Source organism: Eschscholzia californica, unplaced genomic scaffold, assembly GCF_041429995.1.
Source record: "Eschscholzia californica isolate CP2 unplaced genomic scaffold, dmEscCali1.0.p SCAF_6, whole genome shotgun sequence".
In the NCBI taxonomy this organism is placed as follows: Eukaryota; Viridiplantae; Streptophyta; class Magnoliopsida; order Ranunculales; family Papaveraceae; genus Eschscholzia; species Eschscholzia californica.
The window spans coordinates 44,400,239-44,427,454 of NW_028238483.1; the positions used below are offsets into that span (position 1 = coordinate 44,400,239).

At 33.5% G+C, this 27,216-nt stretch overlaps 1 protein-coding gene and 3 long non-coding RNA genes across 4 annotated transcripts; 2 read left to right on the top strand and 2 right to left on the bottom strand.

Annotated features, from left to right (window-relative positions):
- The first annotated feature begins 248 nt into the window (after window positions 1–248).
- LOC147535485 (uncharacterized) lies at window positions 249–1,899 on the top strand. Its single transcript, XR_015227292.1, has 2 exons — window positions 249–1,392; window positions 1,525–1,899. It is a non-coding gene; the product is annotated as an uncharacterized LOC147535485 (long non-coding RNA).
- Window positions 1,900–2,916: 1,017 nt separating this feature from the next.
- Window positions 2,917–13,197, bottom strand: LOC147535486 (uncharacterized). The gene is made up of 6 exons (XR_015227291.1): window positions 12,980–13,197; window positions 12,424–12,491; window positions 5,895–6,604; window positions 5,686–5,833; window positions 3,969–4,099; window positions 2,917–3,185 (listed from the first exon to the last, which is right to left on the bottom strand). It is a non-coding gene; the product is annotated as an uncharacterized LOC147535486 (long non-coding RNA).
- Window positions 13,198–15,190: 1,993 nt separating this feature from the next.
- LOC147535487 (uncharacterized) lies at window positions 15,191–16,249 on the top strand. Its single transcript, XM_086650197.1, has one exon. The coding sequence runs from the start codon at window positions 15,191–15,193 to the stop codon at window positions 16,247–16,249; it is 1,059 nt and encodes a 352-aa protein (XP_086506323.1).
- A 3,475-nt stretch (window positions 16,250–19,724) lies between these two features.
- On the bottom strand, window positions 19,725–20,373 carry LOC147535488 (uncharacterized). The gene is made up of 3 exons (XR_015227290.1): window positions 20,268–20,373; window positions 20,026–20,098; window positions 19,725–19,809 (listed from the first exon to the last, which is right to left on the bottom strand). It is a non-coding gene; the product is annotated as an uncharacterized LOC147535488 (long non-coding RNA).
- Between the last annotated feature and the right edge of the window lie 6,843 nt (window positions 20,374–27,216).

Here is a 27,216-nt window from a genome sequence, read left to right on the forward strand (position 1 = left end):
ACCAATCTGGGTAGGCTTGTGGAGCATTCACTACGAAGAAAACCCATACTCGTGGACTTGGGTCTTAGGATTTTTCAATTTGAGTCGTGCATTATGTCTTAATCCTTTTCCAATTAAACTTCCTCAGTTGCTTGGTAGTAGTTGTAATCTATTATGGGTTTTACGAAACTATTTGATAATCACCTCATCACAGTGTTTGATTTTGAGATGTAAAACTTGCAACTGCCTGATCAAAAGTAAATCTTTAGGTTTTCTTGGTTGTTTTAATTTCGTATGTATTAATCTTTCTCTATTTTTGGTTGTTCAATAGCATAATGTCACAAGTTTTAATTAGCTTTCGTTGGAATCTGATTGGTGAGTTGTATCTACCTTTCCTTGTCCCTCTATCGATACTTCAGACAAGATTGCAAGCACAGGCTGCTGGAGTTCCATGTTCTTATCCAGCGGAAAGTATATGTTCTCGGCTGGCATCTCTAGGAACAAATGCGGTATGTCTGCAAACATTTCACATCTTTCCTTTTCTTTTTTCCAAGGTTGGTATGGTTTTTAAAGAGGACAAAAACCTCTCCACCAAAGAATCCGAACCCTGCCTCTCCACAATGGGTGGCAAAACATGAGTATCGCCTGGCCAATTTGGGTTTCTCGTTTCACTTAATTCTCTTTTACTCTCCATTTCCAATTAGAAAAACTTTGCCATCTTTGTTGGTTTGTGTATTTCATAGAGACAAGGTTTATGCCACAATGCAACTAACATCAAAGTGTCAGTTTGTAGCAAAGTAGAATGCAAGCTCCTACACCAGTATCTGAAGTATAAACTCAACTTACTCTTTACAAGCATGATTTCTTAGGTTCAGATTCTTCTGACTTTTGAGCTTCTTTTTTGTCCAGATTTTTTCTGATTTGAGATGTTCTCCATCATGTGCACGTGCTGAGAGTTTAGGTGCTGAAGCAGTTTGCCCCTCTGGTTGCTTCCGGTATAAAGGAACACTGGATGTCTTCAACAACAAAATAATTCGACAGGTGATGCACTTCTAAATTTGAAGTTCTATAAAGGAACACCTTATCTTCGGCTATTGATCTCGTTAGTTTATATAACTTACTGAAGAGGTTTTGTGCAGGAGGGAGTTTCTATCTCTGGAGAAGTATAAATGCAGCTCTAGCACTGGCCGTACCAACTATAAGTTATTTTGTTCTACTTTCCCTAACATATCATTAGGTTTGTCCTGTTCTTATGTTCCCCAATTTGATGATGCACTGATTATCAATTCCATTTTAAAACTGTGAACAGGGCAGGAATTCACATCCCGAAATTCTACTTCCTTGACACCATATGTCCCTTCGCTAGCTTGTGTTTATGCTATTCCAATTGAACTTGCTAGAACCCGTACGCTGGTACAAATCTTTGAAATTATGGACTTCTTATCACTTCCGATTTCATATCGATTTAAGCATAAACATAGAGCAAGATGCAAATGTTGTTTTTCTTTATTTCTTAATGACTATTTGACGTTATTCTCTCCTTAGGCATTTAAGGAGATCGAAGTTGGTATGAAGCCTCCAGGGGCGTTGCAAACCCTATTTCGAAGTTCTTCCTTCTTCTACGAGCTCAAATTACGTGGGAGGATGTAAGTCATGTTTTCCTTATGGATTGAGTTGGTAGCAATCGAAACAGCTCTTGTTTAGATATTTTGTTATGATCTAACAGCTTGCTCGAGACATTCCTTTCTCAGCAATTGTTGGTCGACTCTTGAGCCGGCGAGATTTACTTATCAAAAAGCAGTCCCACTGAGACATTCTGTTTATAAGTGTATTTATTGGTTGCTATCCAATTGGGAAACTATGTATTATTATGTTATAACAATCGAATATTAATTCAGAAACCAGAAATATATATTGTAAGCAGAAAATTGTACAAAAATAAAACACCCAATAAACTAAAACAAACATTTTTGCTTGTAAAAGCATGAACAAGTAAAACAAATATAGAACTCCTTTAGTTGGCCTAATTATCACCAATAACAGTCTTAAAAGATTAAGCATGCATGTTGAATTCAACAAAAAGGAGATGCACACAAGTATCAAATACTATGCAGAAATTTTCCCTATGACAGTGAAGAACATGAAGAGACAATCTAAGTAACCCTGCCTAAGGTACCAAACAAAGTCAATAAAACATGACAACATCAATTTCAAAATGTTCGGGAAGAAGAATGTAGGGTTTTACTTTAGTATAAAGTACCAAACAAACTTACAGTCTTAACATATTAAGCATGTATATGAACACCTAGACAAGGAGGTATTGACTTTAACAATTCGTTAATGAGAAAGAGAAAATGCATGAACCACGCATGTTCAAGCATTAATAACTTCACTACAAAATATTTCTCGCGCAACCTGTCATGGATAATTTGGCTTTGTACACCACAAAAACACAGATTAAGTTTCTATCGAATAGCTACAACCTACAAATAACAGTTCTCACTGGAAAACATTTGGGCCCTCGTAAAGTGAACGTTAAAAGTTGATGTTTGTTGATTAGGAAACAAAAAACTATATATAACAGATGACCCACTGTTCAAGCATTATCAATAGCTGCCCTATAAACACTTCTCACGCAACCTATCATGGATAATATGACTTTATACACCACAAAACCACCATAATTTAAGTATCTATCGAGTAGCTAGAAACACCAGCCCTAATGGAGAAAATCTAGGCCCTTGTAATTGTCTCAAGGACTCAATGTCTTGAAATGTCCCCTTGAGACTGGATACAACCATCATGGTTAGTTGGATACATGCTGATTTGTATAGAGAATTTTCAGATATTAGATTTTTAACGTCCTACAGTTCAAAGTAAGTTTGTTAATATCATATATAACTTTTTCTCTTAATATATGTTATTTTAAAATTCAAATTTTTTTTTTCATAACATATTTCGCTAATTACAACAGATTAAGCTAAAATTTGAGTATATAGATATAATCATAAAGATAAAAAAGAGAAAGAGAAATGGGTACTGACTGCATTAACTACAAAAGATTATCAATAATACTTAACAGAAACTTCAAATATTGTACGATTTTCTTATTTATAACAACTTCATATTTATTTTAACACTTACTTTAGAGAGTGGAGACATCACTATGGTTATGTCTGACTTGTCTACTTCCAACTGAAACATACCTAAATCAGTCATTCAAATAAACCAAACGTTCCAACTCCAGTCAAAATTCAGATAAAAACAGTCATTATAACTCGAGTCAAATTTCAAACTTTACTTTGAAAAAGCACACTGCCTTATCAAAATACTGAAAGCAGTGAATATTTGAACACTGCCAATATTCATTCAATCACAAAACTAACGAGGACCCACAATTTAGGAACCCCAACCAATACATTTAAGACAATTAGCTTTCACTATCTTCTAGTCTCAGAGTTTCAACCATTCATTATTTATTTTATTAGATAGTGAGAGCACTCGGTAACTTAAGAGTAAGAATCAGCATATATTTAAGTACTCTACATTTTTTAGTTTTTTAATTTCTAATAATGAGAAGACTAGTTAGTTAAGGAGTTCTCACATAGTAATGATATTTATAAGAACTCTACCCAAATTAGGTATCCACCACTCTACGCCGCCTACTTGGGTTTCACACTTCTACTTAGTATATGCAACAGAACCCTCAACTACTTTATCATGGTAATTTTTGTATTTACCCGCTTTTACGACAAGCCAAGCCGAAAGAGGGGCCACGTAAAAGAATCTAGAGTTAGGGTTGATCATAAACAGATTGGTGGGAATAGAAGGATCGATCCTAACTTTAATTCGTATCACATGTTAACGTGTCGATGTAAAATCATATATTACACGTTGTCGAAGTTTCTCTTTGACAAGCTACTCCAACATCAATTAAATGCCATATTCTAGATACTTGAAGAGTAAAATAAAATAATGCTGTGACATACCAGACATAAATCAGCTGAGATCATATATGTCTTGTAAGCTTGAGTAACTCAGTCACTAGTTGGGGTAAGCTTTCTATTGTACCAGTTTAAGTCCTCAAGAGTCAAGATAGCCATGGATTCAAACTTTTGTCCTGTAAAGATTAAAAGTCCCTTTGAATAAGCTACCCATCAAAATTTACTTGAATTACACCCACACACCAATTTTATAAAATATAATATAATTAAATGAAAGGGATTAAAAAGACATTAAAACCTAAGATATTGTTTCCTAGTTCTTAGTATGTATTTGATGCAAACTTGAAGCTAATGACAACTGAGTCACAAATCAATTGTTATTTATCTTCTTCGGCATAATACAAAGTGATTTAGGGTGTCAGTTCAAGGTTCTGTTATGTCTTAAATATCCTAACATACTGGGTCAATATATGCTGCACTTGAGGTCAACGCTCTAACACAGGCTAGGGTTTTCATGATATCATGTACTCATGTTTGATTGCTCCTAAAATTACCATGACTATAGTTCCCCTAAATTTTGTTCAACGTGACCAAAGTTCTGGAGAATCTGGACTACTTTAGTTACTCACTGTTGATTTCGAAACTTATAAATCTATGTAGCACAATTGCAAATGGAAAACTAGTAGTTTGGCGAGTAATCTGTGCCAGAGGCCAACTAGATTTGATTTGCAAAGCGTACATTATTACAGATTCAACCAAAAAACTGACCTCCTTGCAGAAGGCGAATATGGGAGGAAAATTTAAAGAAATTTAACCAATTTGTGGGGATGAGACTAGAGTGACACATTATTGTGAAACTTTTACAAGTACAGGCTGCTACTAACTCATGAATTCCAGAGACATCATACTTTTTTTAATCTTGAAGCACCAAACCACAAGTCTCGTACACCCGATAAGCCGGTAATCCTATATCATGTGTGTGTGTACAAACCATCTTACTCGGACTAAGTTTATGAACTAGTTCCATATAGTACATGTCACATTGTTGGTGAAGTTTAATGGCTTGGGAAACTAGAGCTATGGTGAGTGTACAACAACTAAATGCAGCATTGAAGAATATTTAAGATCATATCAACTTATGAATAAATCCTTCCATGTAAAATTGAGTTTCACTTCAGCAACACCAATGGTGTTATTAACTCGTAAGATTACTATTGGCAAGGTCATCTTCAAGCTTACGACCATTTACAGGATGAACTAAAGAATATCTATACATTTACTATTTACAAAGTAATATTTTAAGTAATGACCCATAACTATTCCATAAAATTAGCCAAGAAACTTTAATCGAGAGTATTAAGATATCTCGTCATCGGCCCAAACACATATAAACCATACAAAAATTGGTTTTAAGTGGCAACTCAAACATAGTACTTAAGCATTACCCATTTTCAAAGATTTGAGATTTCATAAAGAAACAAATATTGACATAAGTGGGTAATGACAGTAATTTAGATCAATGTTAGCGAGTAAGAGAGATGTGCTTGCATTAATAGTTTGGGCGTAACATGGTACACATTAGGCGTGCAATCGGCTACTCTGGTATGATGAAATTGAACTCAACGGAAACAGATACTCAATTCCGTCGTCACTGTAATGTTTATCTAATATCGGACACAAGCCTAGGATAGAGACATGCAATTTCATCTCCGTTGTGTGTATATATATTACATACACAATAAAAGAATGGGTTACGACAAACCTTGTCATTTGGACATCTCACTCCAGCTCCGCTTCTCCACAGTTCGTTGCATTAATCATGAACCAAATGCCCAAACGAAAAACCATGAAAAACAAGAAAGTTCATCAACCATATAAAAAATGGGTACATGATTATGAAAGTTCTTATCCTATTATATTAGGATATATTTTGATTTAATTCTGAAATGTTAATTATTTTAAATCGGTTGCCTGTAAGACCACGCACTACAAGAATTAAACTAATACGTAGAAACAAAATCTACATTTTTAGGGTGCAGATGCATATATGTACCAAAAAAGGTCCGCATCAGAAATTATGTCACATTTATCTCTTACTCTATATCTATTGCATTTCTCGAGAAGCCACTACATGATTTCAGAGACATTAATTGTTTTCGTGAAAAAACGTACCCCAAGAAAAATTGTACACTTTATAATTAAAAAAAAAAACATGTCCGAAGACCAAGATTTTGTTTTCATTTGCAGAGGAAGTAAATTCTAAAATGTTTTTCTGATATTCTGTATTCCTTGTTCTTCATTCCATCAAAACATCTTGTTTCGTTTTTAGATGTTCCCCCTTTTGAGTTTTAGAGCCTAAACACAATAATAAGATACTATGATCAGGTATGTTTTGTAAGAGCATGTCCAACCAAAACAAATATGGAAACAGGACATAACTACAAAACTGATATATAATTACTATCTTCACTAGGCCGAAACTTCACCTACGATAATCTTAACAAATTAAGCGTACATATCGAATCCCTAGACAAGGAGGTACTGATTTTAACTATTCAAAGGATTAAGATCTCCTAGGGAGATCAAGGTCAACTGGAAAACTAGTAAATACATGAAAAACGGATGTTAAAGCATTCAATACCTTCCCTATAAACACTTCTCGCGCAACCTGTCATCGATGGCTATATGCACCACAAAACAACCATAGGTTAAGTATTTATCAAGTAGCTAGAAACACCAATACTAATATAGAAATTTTGGCTCTCATAATATAGTTTTTATAAGTTGGCGCTTGTAATGTTGTTTTCAAATAATGTTTTAAATTCGAAAAATATATGAACATGTGATAACAATCAAAAATATTAATTCAGAAACCAGAAATATATTTTGTAAGTAGAAAATTGAACAAAATAGAGCACATTCAATAAACTAAGATGCAAACATTTTTGCTTGTAAAAGCATGAACAAGAAAACAAATGAGGAAACTCCCTTGATAGCTTTAGTTGGCCTAATTATCACCAATAGTAGTCTTGAAAGTTAAAAGATTAAGCATGCATATTGAACCCAACGAAAAGGAGATGCACACAAATATCAAATACTGTGCAGAAATTCCCTATGGCAGTGAAGAACATGAAGAGACGATCTAAGTTACCCTGCCTAAGGTACCAAACAAACTATATAACAAACATGACAACAGCAATTTCAAAAAGTTCAGGAAGAAGAACAGCAAAATGTAGGGTTTTACTTCAGTAGAAGGTACAAAGAAACTTCACCAACGATAGTCTTAACATATTAAGCATGTATATGAACCCCTAGACACGGAGATACTGCCTTTAACAATTCGTAAATGAGGAAAGAGAAAATGAATGAACAACGCATGTTCAAGCATCAATAGCTTCCCTATAAATACTTCTCGCGCAACCTGTTATGGATATAACATGGCTTTTACACCACAAAACCACAACAAGTTAAGTATATATCGAGTAGCTATAAATAAACAGTACCTGTTAAAAAAAATTGGCCTCTTTTAAAGTGTGTGTTAAAAGTTGATGTTGGTTGATTAGAAAACAAGAACATATATATAGAATACATGATCCATTGTTCAAGCATCAATAGCTACCTTATAAATACTTCTCGCGCAACCTATCATGGATAATTTGGCTTTATACACCACAAAACCATCATAAGTTAAGTATCTATTGAGTAGCTAGGAGTAACAGTCTCAATGGAGAAAATTTGGACCCTTGCAAAATACTTTTGTGGAGCTTGTTTTTTAGAAACAGGAAAATACATAAATACATGTCACTTGGTTCAAGCATCAATAGCTTTACCATAAATACTTCTCGTGCAACCTATCATGGATTGGAATATGCACCACAAAACCACCATAGGTTAAGTATTTATCGAGTAGCTAGAAATACCAGTACAAATGCAGAAATTTTGGCCTCATAATGTAGTTTTAAAAGTTGATGCTTGTTAATATTGTTTCCAGCAAATTATGTTTTAAATTCGAAAAATATAGTAATATGTTATGACAATCAAAATTATTAATTCAGAAACAAGAAATATAGTTTGGAGACAGAAAATTGTACAAAAATAGAGCACACTCAATAAACTAAGATATAAACACTTTTTGCTTCTAAAAGCATGAACAAGTAAAACAAATATGATCTCGTAAAAAAAAAAGTAAAACAAATATGGAAACTCGTTTACTAGCTTTGGTTGTCCTAATCGTCACCTACAATAGTCTTACTTTTTTCAAAAAAACCTACAATAGTCTTAAAAGATTAAGCATGCATATTGAACCCAACAAAAAGGAGGTACACAAATATCAAATACTATACATTAATTCCCTATGGCAGTCAATACTATGAAGAGACACATAAATATCAAAAACCAAATAGAAAACGATCTAAGTAACCATGTCTAAGGTACCAAACAAACTAAATAACAAAGATGACAACATCAATTTCAAAAAGTTTGGGATGAAGAACAGCAAAACGCAGGGTTTTATTTCAGTGGAAGGTACCAAGCGAACTACACCGACGATAGTCTAACATATTAAGCATGTATATGAACCCCTTGACAAGGACGTACTCATTTTAACAATTCATTAAGCATTAAGACCTCATACGGATATCAAGGTTAATTAGAAAACTAGTATATACATGAAAAGCACATGTTCAAGCATCAATGCGTCCCCTATAAATACTTCTCGCGCAACCTGTCATGGATAACATGACTTTGTACACCACAAAACCACAACAAGTTAAGTATCTATCGAGCAGCTATAAAGGAGGATGAAGTCAAAGGAATGTTATTCCTTTGGAGTAAGAGAATGAAATCTGTCATGTCAGTTTCTTTCTTCGATTTTGTTTTCAACTGGGAGGATAGCATTATGCAACATAATGTAACATACCTTTCTTATTAATTCTAATGATTCAAAAATAAATAAATAAAGTTTCCGGCGAAAAATTTTTGGGCTGTTGTAAAGTATGTGTTGAAATTTGATGTTAGTTGATTAAACCAAGAAAATGTATAGAATACATGACCCATTGTTGAAGCATTAATAGATTCCCACTAAATACTTCTCGCGCAACCTATCATGGATCTTATGGCTTTATACACCACAAAACCACCATAAGTTAAGTATCTATTGAGTAGCTAGAAATAACAGCCCCAATGGAGAAAATTTGGGCCATTGCAAAATACTTTTTCGAAACTAGTTTTTCAGAAACAGGAAAATACATAAATACATGTCACTTGGTTCAAGCATCAATAGCTTTACCATAAATACTTCTCGCGCAACCTATCATGGATGGCTATATGCACCACAAAACCACCATAAGTTAAGTATTTATAGAGTAGCTAGAAACACCATTACCAATGTAGAAATTTTGGCCCTCATAATATAGTTTTTCAAAGTTGGCACATGTTAATACTGTTTTCAGCAAATAATGTTTTAAATTCGTAAATATATTAATATGTTATGACTTATGACAATCAAAATTATTAATTTAGAAACAAAAAATATATTATGTAAGCAGAAAATTGTACAAAAATAGTGCACACTCAATAAACTAAGATATAAACAGTTTTGCTTTTTAAAGCATGAGTAAGTAAAACAAATATGGAAACTTGCTTAATACCTTTAGTTGGCCTACAATAGTCTCAAGAGACATGCATATTTAACCCAACAAAAAGGAGATACACACAAATATCAAATACTATACAGAAATCCTCTACGACAGTCAAGACTAAGAAGTGAAATAAATATCAAAAACCAAATATAAAAAAAGATCTATGTAAACCTACCTTAGGTGCCAAACAAACTCAATAACAAAGATGACAACAACACTTTCAAAAAGTTCGAGAAGAAGAACAGCAAAACGTTCAGTGGAAGGCACCAAGCAAACTTCACCGACGATAGTCAAACAGATTAAGCATGTATATGAACAACCCCTAGACAAAGGCGTACTGATTTTAACAATTCATTAAGGATTAAGACCTCAAAGGGATGTCAACGTTAATTAGAAACTAGTATGCACATAAAAAACACCTGTTCAAGTATCAATAGCTTCCATATAAATACTTCTCGCGCAACCTGTTATGGATAAAATGACTTTTACACTACAACAAGTTAAGTTCGTGTCAAGTAGCGATAAAAAACAGTCGCCGACGGAAAATTGTTGGCTCTTGTAAAGTATGTGCTAAAAAAGTTGATTAGAAAACAAAAAAATATATAGATGACATGAATGTTCAAGCATCAATAGCTGCCCAACAAATACTTCTCGCGCAACCTATCATAGATCTTATGGCTTTATACACCACAAAACCACCAGAAGTTAAATATCTATTGAGTAGCTAGAAATAACAGTCCCAATAGAGAAAATTTGGGCCCTTGCAAGATACTTTTTCAAAACTGATTTTTTAGAAACATGAAAATACACAAATTCATGTCACTTGGTTCAAGCATCAATAGCTTTACCATAAATACTTCTCGCGCAACCTATCATGGATTGTTATATGCATCACAAAACCACCATAGGTTAAGTATTTATCGAGTAGCCAGAAACACCAGTACCGATGTAGAAATTTGACCCTCATAATATAGTTTTTAAACGTTGGCGCTTCTTAATATTGTTTTCAGCATATTACGTTTTAAATTCGAAAAATATATTAATATGCTATGACAATCAAAATTATTAATTCAGAAACCATATATATTTTTATAAGCAGAAGACTGTACAAAAATAGTGCACACCCAATAAACTAAGATATAAACATTTTTGCTTCTAAAAGCATGAACAAGTGAAACAAATATGGAAACTCGTTTATTAGATTTAGTTGGCCTAATTATCACCTACAATAGTCTTAAAAAGATTAAGCATGCACGTTGAACCCAACAAAAAGGGGATACACAAATATCAAATACTATATGAAGTTCCCTATGGCAGTCACGACTATGAAGAGACACATAAATATCAAAAATCAATTATAAAACAATCTAAGTACCCCTTTCTAAGATACCAAACAAACTAAATAACAAAGATGACAACAATTTCAAAAAGTTCGGGAAGAACACAAAGAAATAGGTTTTACTTAAATGGAAGATACCAAGCAAACATCACCGACGATAGTCAAACAGGTTAAGCATGTATATGAATCCCTAGCCAAATACGTACTAATTTTAACAATTTATTAAGGATCAAGACCTCAAAGACATGTCTACGTTAATTAGAAAACTGGTATATACATGAAAAACACATGTTCAAGCATCAATAGCTTCCCTATAAATACTTCTCGCGCAACCTGTTATGGATAACATGGCTTTTACACCACAAAACCACAACAAGTTAAGTATCTATCGAGTAGCTATAAATAAACAGTCCCTGTTGAAAAAATTTGGCCTCTTTTAAAGTATGTATTAAAAGTAGTTGATGTTGGTTGATTAGAAAACAAGAACATATATAGAATACATGATCCATTGTTCAAGCATCAATAGCTACCTTATAAATACTTCTCGCGCAACCTATCATGGATAATATGGCTTTATACACCACAAAACCATCGTAAGTTAAGTATCTATTGAGTAGCTAGGAGTAACAGTCTCAATGGAGAAAATTTGGACCCTTGCAAAATACTTTTGTGGAGCTTGTTTTTTAGAAACAGGAAAATACATAAATACATGTCACTTGGTTCAAGCATCAATAGCTTTACCATAAATACTTCTCGCGCAACCTATCATGGATTGCTATATGCACCACAAAACCACCATAGGTTAAGTATTTATCGAGTAGCTAAAAACACCAGTACCAATGTAAAAAATTTGACCCTCATAATATAGTTTCTAAATGTTGGCGCTTGTTAATATTGTTTTCAGTAAATTATGTTTTAATTTAAAAATATTCTTTTTGAAAACTAATTTAAACATATATTAATATGTTATGACAATCAAATTTATTAATTTAGAAACTAAAAATATATTTTGGAAGCAGAAACTTGTACAGAAATTGTGCACACTCAATAAACTAATATTAGAACATTTTTTCTTATAAAAGCATGAACAAGTAAAACAAATGTGGAAACTCCCTTAATAGCTTTAGTTGGCATAATTATCACTATTAGGTCAGAAATATATTTTTGGTTGAAAAAAATAGTGCACAAATGATAAACTAGGATAAAAAGAATTTCGCTTGTAAAAGCACGAGGAAGTAAAACAAATATGGAAATTCGCTTAATGGCTTTAGTTGGCCTAAATAATAGTCTTAGAAGATTAAGCATGCACCATTGAAACAAGCAAAAAAGAGATACACACAAATATCAAATACTATGCAGAAATTCCCTATGGCAGTAAAGACTATGAAGCAACACGAATATCAAAAAGCAAATATAAAACAACCTAAATAACCCTGCCTAAGGTATCAAACAAACCAAATAACCAACGCGACAACAACAATTTCAAAAAGTTCAGGAAGAACAGCAAAATTTAGGGTTTTACTTGAGCGAAGCAACAGCATCACCAGCATAATTCTCCAGCAAAATTGATAGCATAGTCCGCAGTTTATCCTGCAAAAACACAGTAGTAATAAGGAAGTGTTCATGAGAGGTATATATATAGAGAGAGAGGGAGAGAGGGGAAACAAATTATTAGTAAAATTAGTATCTAACAACTCCTAGGTCTATCAAAACCGGGATCTCTAAACATTGATGCAGCAGTTTCATAATCCAAGACGAATGGTTCCATATGAACCCTAGAAAATTCAAGAGTTTGCAAAATACTAATATTAACAGGAAGGTGATTAGTCCTTAAAAACACTTAAAATCCAAGACGAATAGTTCCATATGAACTACCGCGTCGTCAAAGAGTTTGGATACAAGCACCGAACTAGCAGAACTCGGCCAAACTCCTTGAAAACCCTGTCGATAATACCCTATCAAGAAATCCTAATCGAGAAACCCTAGTAATTTCGGAGGTTCATCAACTACCGCATATGTGCAGAAGAGAAAAACCCTAAGAATTACTTAAGTGGAGATGAAAAAGGATCAGTAATTACTCTGTTCAAAGAAAGAACCAAGAAAACCAGGAACCCTAATCTGGGAGATTTTGTTTGTTGGAATGTTTCGTTCTGCCGTTGTCGTTCTTGTCTCGTTCGTCGTTCTTCCGTCTCGTTCATGGTTTTTCCGTCTCCCGCGTTCTTGATTTCCCGTCGTCGTTCTTTACTCCCTGCCTGCCTTCTCCCGCGTTCTTGATTTTACCTCACATTTTTTCCCCAATTTTAAGCTCATTTCTTTATTACCGTTATAAAGAGGGAAGTGCAAGTGCGCACCCATTTTCACTATTACGCGTGCTTTGAACGCAGTCCGTTTTTACTAGAAACATGATGAAACACCCATAAAAAAAAATCTACTAATTGGTGTTGTCTTCCGTACATATGGTACATATGTATTTGAACTTGACATAGGCATAACCCCGCCCCTAAGACGAGAGAAGTTCCTCTTACGAAACGTGGATAGAAAACTACGAAATTGAAATAGTTGTTGTCCTGATATACAATTTCGGCATATTTAACACATTATATGTGACTACATGAAGACTATTGTCCAACGACAACACATTATATCATGAACAAGTTGATAGTTTTATGTGAATGACATACACTAAATCAACCATCCTATAGGGGAAAAGGTCGATCCGTTAGAGAAATAAATGTAGGGAACAAAACCTACGAACATGTAACTAATGTCTCGATGTAAAGTAGTTCATAGTGTTAATATAAACTTCAAAATCCCGGAGGTCATAGGTTCAATTCTTATAAGAGGTAGATCTATGGGTACTGAATTTGGGTTTTTAAAAGTATAAATAAAAAATAAATTTGTTGGGCTTTAGGATCTTTATTATGTTGTTGGGTTTTAGGTCTCGTTCATTATCAGTTTAACTTCAACGGTTATCATGCTAATCACATCTTGATGATGTATCAATGTCATGTAATGATAAACGTATGTCGTAGTCCATTAAAAAAAAAGGCAACAGGTAGAGGAAAACACGAGAAGATATTAATTTTTATAGATCAATTTCAATGTAGAGGCTCTCACTCCCAATTTTGGGAGCTCCTAAATTTTTTCAACTTCATTTTCGGGCTCTCAATAGGGTCTCCAAAATCCAAATTATGTATGTGTGTGATGTATGTGTTTGCGATTTTGATTTCAATTTTTAACTGTTATTATTAATATAAAATTTAAATTTGATATTAGAGTAGAGATCTAGAGAGAATTTCAAAAAAAATTTAAGAAAGAGATAAAAAAAAAATTCAAAAATGGGAAACCCCAAGCAGTCACATTTAGAGTTCGGGAGCCTAGCTCCCCAACCCCACCCATTTTAGACTTGCTCTTTATTATATCATTCGAACTCTAAACTTAGATTCACTATAATCTCATTTTCTTTTTTTTGTACCTTCTATGATCTTCAAACAAAATCCCTAAAATTCTAACTCTTTACCTTCGAAGGCTTTCAACCCTTAAATCCAAATCATCTATGATTTAATGTTTAACTTTTTTTTTTTTTTCCTTCGTTTCACTTTTAATTTATAATTCGTTAATTGTCTTTTAGTAATCTATATTGTTCACTTTTGTGAATATTATGCACTTCAATTGAGCATAATGAAAAACCAAGTTACAGGTCGAAATACTACATAAAAATATCTAGTAAAAATGTTATGTTATAATTATTTTATTTTAAACAGAAGTATGACATTGTCATCGTTATTATCTTATGTTGAATCAGTGTTAAATATAAATCAATGTTGACATTCAAAATAGTTTAGCGTAAAAACATATACATATTTAATAAATAGAGTTCTAAATCGAAATAAAGAGAGATGATATGGTTGGTAAATGTCTGAGTGTTTTGTTCCGAGGTTGGGATGAGACCTCGTGTAACCTTTAATCACACACACCCACTAAATCTAGTGGGTCGGGGGAGTATTAATACTCATTATCGTATTCAGGCATCGAAAGACCACATCCGACTTAACTGAACATGTGAGCATTTTTCTCTCACCCCTAAACCACTCAAAGTTCAGCCTACCATATGTAATCACCACTAAACAAAAAAAAAATCGTCATATGGCGTTGACACTTGACTAGTCAACGAGTACACTACATCCAAACACGCCCTAAAAGACTTCTTCATACAGAATGATGTATCATGAAGTTTTCAAAGGAGAGAAATAAGAATGATGTATCATCCATGTGAACAATGATGTATCATGGCGTATTTTAACCAAGATGATGCTAGAACAATATTAGATATTCCAATTCATGCCAACAATATGGAAGACAAACTAATATGGTGTCCTGCCTCTAATGGTAAATTTACAAGTAAATCATTCTATACCCAGATCAAACAGAACCCAATACTAGGAGACCAAGCATATCAATTTCCATGGAAGCACTTTTGGAAACAAAAACAGATGATTCCAAAAATCCAACAATTTATATGGCGTTTAGTTCATGAAGGTTTACCTCTTTTGTCTAACATAGGTATGAGAATCCCCCATATAGATCAAGACTGCATGCTCTGTTCGACAGGAGAAATGGAATCAACTAAACATCTATTTGCAGAATGTCAAGTGTTTCATCGTTTAATAAACTATGCAGGATTACAGGACATGCCGTTTATTAAAGATGATCCTATCAAAACCATGAACTATATACTAAATAATTCAAATATTTCAAAAGAGATTTGGTATCAAATTACTTACCTTTACTGGGAATGGTGGAAAGTTCGTAATAATCTCCATTTTCAGAATCAAACCCCTAATTTGGAACGGTGTTGGTGGAGTGTGAAGGAATCCCTAAGGTATCTTTCTATTTCTCCTCCTGATTTCAATACTAACCACTCGGTGCAGGTTAACTGGATACCACCTCAAGAAGGTAAGATCAAAATCAATTTTGACGGATCTTACAAAGAATCAGAAGCTTCCTGCGCTGCAATAGCGAGAAATGAAAAAGGGGAGATAATAGGTATGAGAAAAAAGCAGATCCAACCGGAGTCTCCATTGATCGCCGAAATCGCCGCTCTAGAGGAAGCAATAACCCTAGCTGAGGAATGGAGCAGCCGACCTCTTATAATAGAGGGGGACGCTAGGGTTTTGGTGGAGTGGATGACGGCCGTTGATCCAGACATATCATGGAGATTATCTTACAAAATCAACGGCCTCAGGAAGAAAGCGCGTGATAGCCAGCTGGACATCCAGTACTGTCCACGTGACTCGAATCGGGCGGCACACGACCTGGCTCAGTCGGTCCTCCCATCTAGAAACTAAAGTTTATATTTTAGCCACGAAATGTTAACAGTTTACTAGTTAGTCCCCAGAGTTGTTATGTTTGTGGATTTGGTCTAACTTTGTAACTTTATTTGAATTAATATATTGGCTTTCAAAAAAAAAAAAAAAAAAATGGAAATGGTTCCCTTGCTTCAAAAAAAAAAAAAAAAAACAAGTTGTGCATCTGAAATGTATTGTAGTATGTTATCATGCTCGCAGATTCAAATAATTCTTATTTTTACTGATAACAACAACCATAGAGTGAAACAACTTCTTTTAGAATTTGAGATGGATGTATGATACCATAATAGTAAATGCTGTAGTGTTATTAAATAATTATCGAGTTCATGATAAAAAGTGGAGTTGTTGTCAAAGTTTTAATGAGAGACTTTAACGGGGTACTTAATTACCTGCATTTGAAGCAAAATGATTTGATGGTTTGCAATATATATATATACAACTTATATTTCATATCATTCGTGCATCTGTCCGTTCTTACACATTTATTTATATTCCTATTCATTTACTCGAATCATCAAGCAAATATACCACGTCATATCTGGATGTTTTATGACGGATTTATCCTATGATAAAGGCAAGTGTTGAATTTTGATCACAACTCTCCCCTTAAACTGGCTTAGACACAAGGTAATTTGATTAACATTACAAATACATTCTTATGATCAAATCTTGATAACCATTGAAGTACTTCTGAGACATATGATGTCTAAAAGAATACTCGTCAATTAAGTAGAGAAAATCAACCATAATAAGTGCTTTTGAGTAATAGATAGAATTTTAGATCGAGAGTTTTTGTAAAAATATTTCTATTACACATAAAACTTTTTTGAATGTTTATGACGGTAGAGTTGAACGAAACAATACTTTGCGACTAGAAACTGACACATCACCCAGCTTTAGTTTCATTCATTTAGAGTTGTTACCTTACTTTTCAGTACAACAGATGCGTCTTTCAGTAACAGAATGTGATACACATAATATATTTCTTTACGTACAAACAAAATAAATAAAAATTGATTTTTTTTTACCATATTTTTTCCGCATGTCATGACATGTATAATTTTGAAAAGATTGAAAATTTTAAAAATTGATTTCATATCCAGATATTAATTAATAGAGCAAATTACAACTATTTTATTAGTATGACATGAATTATATTACACAATATTCTCACATAGAAACTCACCCCACAAGTATATATATATATAAGAAAACATGAATGTGGCAGGGATATATCCGTCTGGAATATGTGTCAGGTCAAGATTTTCTCTCTGTCTAGATCATGACCGAACACATATCGAGGCCTGGATTCCGCCGGGATATGTCTGTGGCACAGCCTCACTAGAGATATATGGTTAGTATTGAGAAGGCCAAAGAAATGTTCCAATTGCAAAGTTTCTCTTGTTTTGAAGGTCACCTGTTATGGACAGACCATACTGACTGAGAAGACAATCGAGTTTCCATTCCGGCATGCACTCATAATCTGGTTTCTTGTACCTTGGGTAATGCACTGGCATCTGAAAGTAGTAGTACTCTCCCCCTCCTCCTCCACTACACTTTCTGTCTTTACAACTAGAAGGGCTAATATGCCTACTACTACTACTACTTGTTTCTCTCTCAACATTGTGAACCAAATTGTTTTCTTTTGATACTAAAGGAGCCACATGTGACTCCTTGAATGTGGTTGTATTTGGGCAATAAACACCTTCACTCCCCATAATCTCTTTGTTTTATACAGAGGCTATGCCAATAACAAGTTACTTCCCCATAAACTCCTTGAATGTGGTTCTATTTATAATACTACAGTTGTCAAGGGAGAGAGAGAGAGATTTAAACATAACTTTGTGAGGAAATTGAATGGAAAATATAGACTTAGACTAATCTCACACGTAAACTATTACTAATAATTTGAATTATAATGGCACAATTTTGACATGCCATGTGTTGTTGGCGTGCCTTTATTTAAGAAGTCTTCCATTATTGCAATTATTTGAATTTCGTTTTAAACATCAATAGTTTTTTAATTCAATAAGAAAGACTCGAGTCTTTTTATTTTTATTTTTTATATTGACTATTATATATATACTAGGTGTCCACCGCGCCCTAGGTAGATCCCTTTTGGCTACGCCGTCGTGTCTATAATATGAGGCAGTACGTACTCATCGAGATCAACTACGTCGCGTTGGTGTGTGTATCAAGATCGTGCATATACCTAGACGTTTATGCGTCGAGGAATTCATTTTTAGACCATCCAACATTATACACAGACCTGTAATTCGCATTAGCAATGCGAATCACAGGACTCTGATTAATCGTAGATGGTCTAGATATGAATTCCTTGACGCATAAACGTCTGGGTATATGCACGATCTTGATACACACACCAACGCGACGTAGTTGATCTCGATGAGTACGTACTGCCTCATATTATAGACACGACGGCGTAGCCAAAAGGGATCTACCGCGCCCGTAGGGCGCGGTGGACACCTAGTTGGGTAATAATTTCCTCATACAAAAAATACTTGAAAAACTTGTACTGGAGTTTAAAATAGAAAAGAAAAATTAATATATACCAAACCATAAAATTACTTGAAACACATTATTTCCAATACGAAGGAGAAATAATTAAAAACAAATATGAGCAACTAAATTGAAGAACAACTATTACCTTGGAGGGCAGATTTATGGGCGCCTCCTTCCTTCACAAATTCTCTCCACTATAACAATTATAGGGGGGATATTTAAAACTTTCCTTACCTTAGAGAGGGAGATTACAAAAAGATGAAAAAAAGTAAATGAAAAAATAAATCAAAGAACAATTACTGTAGGAGATTACATTGATATAATTAGAGATAATAATAAGATTACATTGATATAATTAAAGATAATAATATTAAAGATACAGAGAAATGTTTTTTTTAAGTGTTAGATGGTTCAATAAAGACTATCTCTTCAATATCCACATCTTTTGTGAATTCTTTTTCCAAAAGGAAGAAGTTCAAACGAAATATTTAGAAAGAATTTCATTAAAAAAGAATTATGAACATTAAAGAAACGTCCTCATTATGAATCAATCCTGGCCGATTAAAACAAAAAATCAACCTCAAGTCCCTAACCCTTAAATCCCAACATTTCTTCATCACTCTTTTTAATATTCATAGTTTTTTTTTTTAATGAAATTCTCTCTAATTAATGGGGTAATTTGAGGGTGGACTTTAAACCTCAAATGTCAAAAGAAAAATGAAGGGTGCGTTCATTTAACAAAGAGATGTACATACTCAGACTAAACTCAGAAAAGATAAGTTAATCCAAACAAATAAGAAGATAAATCCAAAATTTCTGATGTTTCGAGTTTGTAAGACCTGTAAAAAGAAATAAAAAAATTAATTAATAAAATAAATTACTTTAATGAGCATTGGAAAAAATGAAACAAAAGAAGGAGAGAGAGTTCTTTCCATGGAGAGAAATTAACAAATGGATTAAATTAAAAAAAGTTTGGATGAACTTAGGAATCAATCAACAATATCATGATCTTCTACCTGCATTAAACAATTTGAATGACATCAATCAACAACACCATCGAAAACAAATCAATAATATTGGTAAAGACGATCGAACAAAAATAAAGTATAAAGAAGACAATAAATTAGTGAAGAGTTAGTAACAAAAAATAACCAATAATCCTAAAATAAGTATTAAATATTTTTTTTACTTCATCAAAAAAAAAAGTATTAAATATTTTTTAGGAAAGTAACTGGCTGAATTGTTTTTCTCTAATGTTTATCATGATCCAGTTTCACATTAAGGTTGGAATCCATTTATCACCTCCTGTACATGAACAAAATTTGAAAAAAAAAGAGTTAGAACATAAAAAAATATCATGGAAACCTTCTGGCAAACAGTAATGTAACATACAAAGATGTTTTTCTTCTTTCTATAAATTACAAAACTAATTAAGATTAGAAAATTAAAACACCATGATGGATTTCATTCTTACCAGGAGAGACCATTGTGAGATATAGTGTGTGGGAGATAAAGTGGTCGGTTATCTTTGAGAGATTTTGAGGCAGTTTTTTTTTTTGTAATCTCCGGCCTATTATAAATGGCTATGGAATGACCCTAAAATCGTGGATAGATGGAGAGTTATTTAACCGAACCACTAATGTTTCGACCTCCCACGATCTTCTCCCATAATAGTAGAGTATATCAAGTAAATGGCGGTAATGACCTTACAATTAGTTTATATGAAGTTAATACATTGGATAATTCCTAATACATATGAAGGTGTAAAAGTCCAATGATAGTTTGAAGAAATTACAAAATTAGTTTTAAGAGTGAAAGGAAAACTAATTAAGTGGCTATATTTCCACCGTGTGATGAAAAGATTCACGCAGCCAATCCAAGAGACGTGAATATCCGGAGATAAATCAACGGCTGGCCTCAAAAAACACCATTGTGCTTTATATAAGGATGCTACTATATGCAACTTCAGTTTTGCTAAAGACAACTATTAGACAAAAATAACTAAATAAAACTAACAAAAACATTGTCCTAAATTGCTAAACAACACCAACACCAAAAATCAAGTATAACCGAATTTCTCCTCCATTCTATTCACAACTCTACAAATATTATTAAACAAAATAACTAAATAAAATTAATTGAATTTCGTCTTAAATTGGTAAACCCAACACTAAAAGAAAAGAAAAATCAAATATAATCGAATTTTTTCTCAAAATTCAAATTTCTATTACCATAATTAATTATTCATAAATAAAATATATTCGTACATTAAACTAAGAAGTTAACTAAATATTAACAAATAACAAAAAAAACAAATATATATTTTCAAAAAAAAAAAATCCAACGGATATTGTTCAACAAAAAAAAATTCAATGGTTATATTTCAACAAAAAAAATCCCATGGGATATTCATAAAATCATACTACATAAAATCACTATGTATATTTTTAAGCTTTGTTTAAACCTTAATAATGTATATTTCATAAAATCATGCTACATAAAAATAATGTATATTTTTTTTAAAACCTATAACACTATTTTTATTAGATAATACTAATACAACCAATTTTATTTTTGTTTAATAATTTAATAAAGGAAAAAATTGTGTCTATTAAATAATTTTGGGAAGTTAACATAGTTGTATTTTGCAATCTAAGATTCAAAAAATTATTTGCTACATAAAACCAATAAATCGATCTCTGGTGTTGTTTAGCAATTTAATAAAAAATATATGGTTGTGTCTAGCAAATAGCTTTATGAAGCAATTATGCAGCTTCATTTAGCATTTGTCTTATATAATAGATATATTCATTACAAAGGCATTGATACATCAGTGCGATGTGATAAGTAAAACAACCGCCACATTTAATTTTAAATAAACAAGTCTAAAGTCCAACTATACTACTGGTCCATAACTCAACTAAATTATTTGTTTAAAACTCATCTAACTACTTTATTTTTACTTAAGTTCAATACATCCTGAATTTGCACTCCTATATAATTGAACCTGAAACTTTTGTACTGAAGAGAAGATATGCACTACAGAAGTCCTTCAATTGTTGAGTATTATTATGAAGGAGTATACGGGTTATTTTCTTCAAACTTTACTACTAATATTGATATGTGAGACTGACCGACTAGTATACACTTTTTTTAATATTTTATCGATCATTTGACTTTGGATACAAGTAGTATAATGTTACTTGGTAGATATATTGGGGTGGATTGATTTTGATATTAGGTGTCAAATTCTGGACTCTAAACTCGAAGTTTAGATTATATATACTCCACGTATATGTGAAAATTTGTTCACACTTATCAAAAACATTTCCCATTCAATTGGGCGTTGGGTTTAGGAATTTGTTGTGATCACTATTATTAAATGACACAACATCATATCGAATTGAGTGAAGAACTCAATCATTTTGTGGCTCATTAAATATTTTAGATAAGTCTTTCTTTTAGAATACAACTTCATTCACTGCTACTTTCTAGGTTTTGTGTGCCACCATTTGGAATTCTAATCCAAGGATGCAGGGTTGGATAGGGGTGGGAAACGGACGGAGCTGGGCGGGCACTGATACTAACTTCATATGACAAGTTGGGTTGGGGCTGGCTACCTGATAAGCCTCGTCTAGGTGCTTCAGAAATGAATGGCCCCAGGCCTGCCTGAGAGCCCAAAACGGTGGGACTTAGCGAGAGATGGTCCTTCCGAATACGGGCTAAACGACCAAAATCCCTATTTTTGGCATCAAAATGGTAGACTAACTCGTCTAGCCCGTGTCTAGTAGCCCATGTTGACTCGGTTATACTCAAGCCCTCGGATGCCCAAAAGCACTATGTACTTGGGCATTTGGTAGATCGAGATTTCGGGTCAATTGGCTTCGTCCCGAGACTCCCGACCCATATAATTGGGTATTGAATCTAATTAGATGTTTGTGGGTATGCTTGGTGCCCTGCCCTAGAGGGTGGAGGTACAAGTAGCAATACTTTAGTCAAAGCCACATAACTACAGAAAATTTATATAGTTGGAACTTTTAAATGTAAGTAATTGTATATCGAATCTTGGATGCCTACTATATAACCACCTACGACAATCTTTAGGTTATTAATGAAAAATGTATAACAATCCAATAATGTCATTGATTTTCTTTTTCTAGTGCCAATTTAAAATGATCTGATAGTCGTATCTTTTTTAGTAGATCTCGTTATAGGTAGAGGTTTCATATATTCTGTTAATATATGAAATTTTTAAGGCTAAAATGATTACACGAACCATTACACCTAAAGACAATTTAAATGACTCCCGCTAAGACGGGCACTCTTGTGTATCGCCCACCGCCTCAGAATAGGACAAGATGTAGTATGTCTTTTCACACTTTTTAAAGGTTTCTACAAAGTTGTCACTTGTTCTATGTAGAACATACAGGACACTGGGGACAATTCCTCAAATTGTACATAAAACCGACTCAATGAGTCAGCACGTCATCCTTTAAAAAAATTTCTTATTTAAAAAGATGACATGCTGACTCACCCATACAAAGAAACGGTCTAGGTCATAGTCAAACTTTAAAAAAATTTATCGAAAATGAGTCAGCACGTCATCCTTTAAATTGAATCTTACTTGTTCCTCCGCATTGGACGACCTACTAACGTGAGTTGACACACCAACATGGCTAGGTGGAGACGGGTGATAGCAGAGGGATGAGTAAAATATATAGTATTTGTAAAAAGAGAAAAACACTAGATGGGCCGACTTTTCAAAGTCGACCCACGACCCAAAAGGTAATGTGAAGGAAATCGAGTTGTCAGGGCCTGACGAGGAATAAACAACCTGACAATCAACGCCCACCACATCACCTTTCAATAGGGGTGTTCGTTGGTTCGGTATCCGGTAATTTGGTATCATCCGTTATCAAACCGCTCATGTTTGGTTAGTGATTTTTCAAACCATTACCAAACCGTTCATGGTTTGGTTCGGTTACTAACCAAACCATCATAAGCGGTTTGGATACTACTGGATACCAAACCATCCATAAAACAATTTGTTCTCCATGAAAATTGCCGAATCGAGTTACTTTCTTCATATACTGACGTATAAAATCAAGAAAACACTCTTTAAAAATCTGGAGAAACAATCAAACTAACATAATACGTTGAAAAACGTTTGAAACATTAAAGACATGTGCAGGCCACCGACCGAAATATTATGTAGTAGCTAGTAATATTATCGATACATGAATTGTTTTAATATAATACTAGCTAATAACATTATATTGTAGTGGTGTTGTTGTATTTGTATGAAATTATGGAGATATGATATGTATATATTTTAGAAAAAATATGTAAATATACAATTATAAATATTAATTGAACTTAACTGGTTCGGTTTGGTTTTAATGGTTCCTAAAAATTACATCCATTTACCGAACCAAACCAGTTCGTTTTTGAAAATCTACAACCATACCAAACCACTCGTTGTTTGGTTTGGTTAGAAAACCGACTGGACCGGTTTGGATCGGTTTGGTTTGATTGATTCGGTATATTTTTGCACACCCTTACCTTTCAAGTGGTGATCGGCCTCCAAACTCGGGCTATTTAGCACGGTTGTTCGTGAAGAGATCAAGCTAGCTAGTAAAAGAATACAAAAGGATAGCAAAATTAATTAAAAATGATTTACAAATAAATTATGATTACTTGATTGAGCTTAGCTAGCAAGGAACACCCATTACATAATAATGCATCCTATCCTAGGAGTAATTATACATAATAATAACTAATTAAGCATCTCACAATTACTAAGCAACCACTTTTTATCTCTTAAACAAGTAACTACTACCATCACAACTTTCTGCTTTCTTTTGTCTCTCTCTTTCTCTCTAGAAATAACAAGCTAGTAATGCCAGAGGAAAGCTCCCATGGCAAATTTTCTTTTCTGGTCGACATTGCCGGAAACCGGTAGGCCGTACTCCTTTAGAAGAAGATCAAGCCTCCATTCCGGCATTGTTTCGTAATCGGTTTTCTTGTACCTTGGGTAGTGTAATGGCATCTGGAAATACCCACATCTCTCTTTTGAGTAGTGCTGATATTGTGGCGCATCCTTCTCCCCACCACCACTCATGTGTATCTCTCTTGAAGCTCCTTCTCTAATGGATTCCATTCCACCACCACAACCATTCATCTCTCCTCTCTCTCTCTCTCTCTCTAAATTCTTCAAGTTTGTTTTCTCTTGTTTGTTGGCTAATTTGATGTACATGATGTTCCCCTTTATATAGGGAGATTATTTTAGAGAGAGAAAGAGATGGAATGTGGTGGAAACCTCTAGTGATATGGAAAATTAATTGCTTGGAAAATAACAAGAGTTTTTTTTTTAAATTAAAAATTAAATTTATTTTTGAAATAGTAAGATTTCAGTCAGGTTGTTTAGAGAGAGAGATATATATACATTTAAACACTCAACTAGAATGCCATTGTGAGAAAATATTATATTTAACACAAAAAAAATTGAAGTTTTAACCGCAATGACACATGTTAGTTCATCATAGACACGATAACCGTCTTAATTTAAACATTTTAAATTGTATGGTCTAAAGTCCATCCAAACTATAGGCCTAAAATCAATCAAAGTATTGTGTTTATAGCTCAAACTCATAAGATATTAAAAATATTAGTAGTATATTTATCTTTGTCCTAAACTTGGAGAATAAGACAACTTTTTTGGGTAGTAAATTAGAATTAGAAAATGAAATTATTGGAGCTAGGTGTGCCAATTCAATGCTATGAGGATGTGTGAAATAATAAATGGAGTTGGTGCCACTCTCGCCAGGCCTTGGCCACACATCTTGTGTAGCCCCAACTAACACAAAAATGACATTTGTGCCGGCCGCCAATTGATATTATTATATACACCAAAATGCTACATATATATTGATCGTGGATTCGTGGTGGTAGGCACACCTTACTTTTTCATCTACTAGTCGTTTTTTTTTTTACAGTTTTCAAGTTCGAAAAAGTAAGATTGACCACGAAAAGACATGATTAATTATAGAAGGGGTGGGGTTAGGCTAGTTTAGATGCCACATGTAATATGATTTTTTTTTTTTTGTTTTCGCTGGAAGACTGGCTTTACCACATAAAGAATAATCTCTAGAGAATAAATTAGAGAATTCATATTTTTCTTATTTCAACAAAAAAAAAAAAAAAAAAAAAAGAATTCATATTTTTCTGTACATTTTCAGGAGTACATTATTTTTTAACCTAAAAACTAACTTGATCAAATATTGTTCCCTAATCTTCATCTTCTGTTCCCTAATCTTCATCTTCTCTATCATCTTCACTGTTACACTCTCCCACCACCAATCACCATTGTCACCTCTACTCTCTCTTATGTTCTCCTCTCTCATTATTGTTACCTTCTCTATCTCACTATCTCTCTCTATTGCGCTCACTATCTATGTCTCTCGGTCTTTAGTTGTTTCTCTTTCAATCTCTCAATGTTTCTTGATCAAGCATTTATTGTTTCTTGATTGATCTCTTATTGTTTCTCCGTCTCTCTCTTTCTCACATGCACTATTTCGGCCAAACCCTCCTAGGATTTGTTGCCACGAACCATTTTATGGGCACAAAATGTTTTGTGGCCCTGACCATTCCGTAGCCACAAATCCACGAACTCTGTGATCTCCTCAGAGAGATCTGTACACACCGCAAGAGAGAAAGATGGAGACTGCGAGAAAGGGAGATAAAGACTTGAGAGGAAGAGAAAAGAAAAAGAGAAACTAATCTACAGAGAGATATGTCTACAACGAGAGAGATGAGAGTGACTTACAATGAAAGAAAGAGAGATCTAGAGTGAGAACGACAGAGAGATAGTCGATGAGAACGACAAAGATAGTGAGAGAGAGGGAGAGAATGAGAGAGGGATGATGCGAGACAGTGGGATAGAGAGAGAGAGAGAGAGAGAGAAAGATAGTAAGAGAACAAGAGAGAGAGATAAAGAGAGAGAGAGAGAGAAGATGGAGATTATGGTGCAATGATCGAGTCAATTTTTGAATTAAAAGAAGAATATGTCCTCTAAATTAATATTTGTTGACTAATTATATATGTTCAAGAGATTTTTCTTTCCAAAGCCACGAGCCTTTTTCCTTTTTTTTACAAGGCAATATGATTGGTGTATTTATTTTTATATCTCTAGCTCAAAGATATTTGTTTATAACTCTATTTTGTTTTTTCTCTCATATAATGTACTCTAATTGTCTTTTTAAGAACCTAGCGTGTATATTAACGCGTTTCCTGTATTCGATGGGTTTTCTTAATGTTCTCCCGTTTTTCTATTTCTCCACCTTCCTTCAAAAGAAATTAAATATTAAATTCCAAAAATTGAACAATGAATAACTTAATTAAGAAAACATCTATGTTCGTTATAT

What these genes read in the sequence shown, in the direction of transcription:
- LOC147535487 (XM_086650197.1), top strand. Translation starts at nt 15,191, where the DNA reads ATGGCGTATTTTAACCAAGATGATGCTAGAACAATATTAGATATTCCA.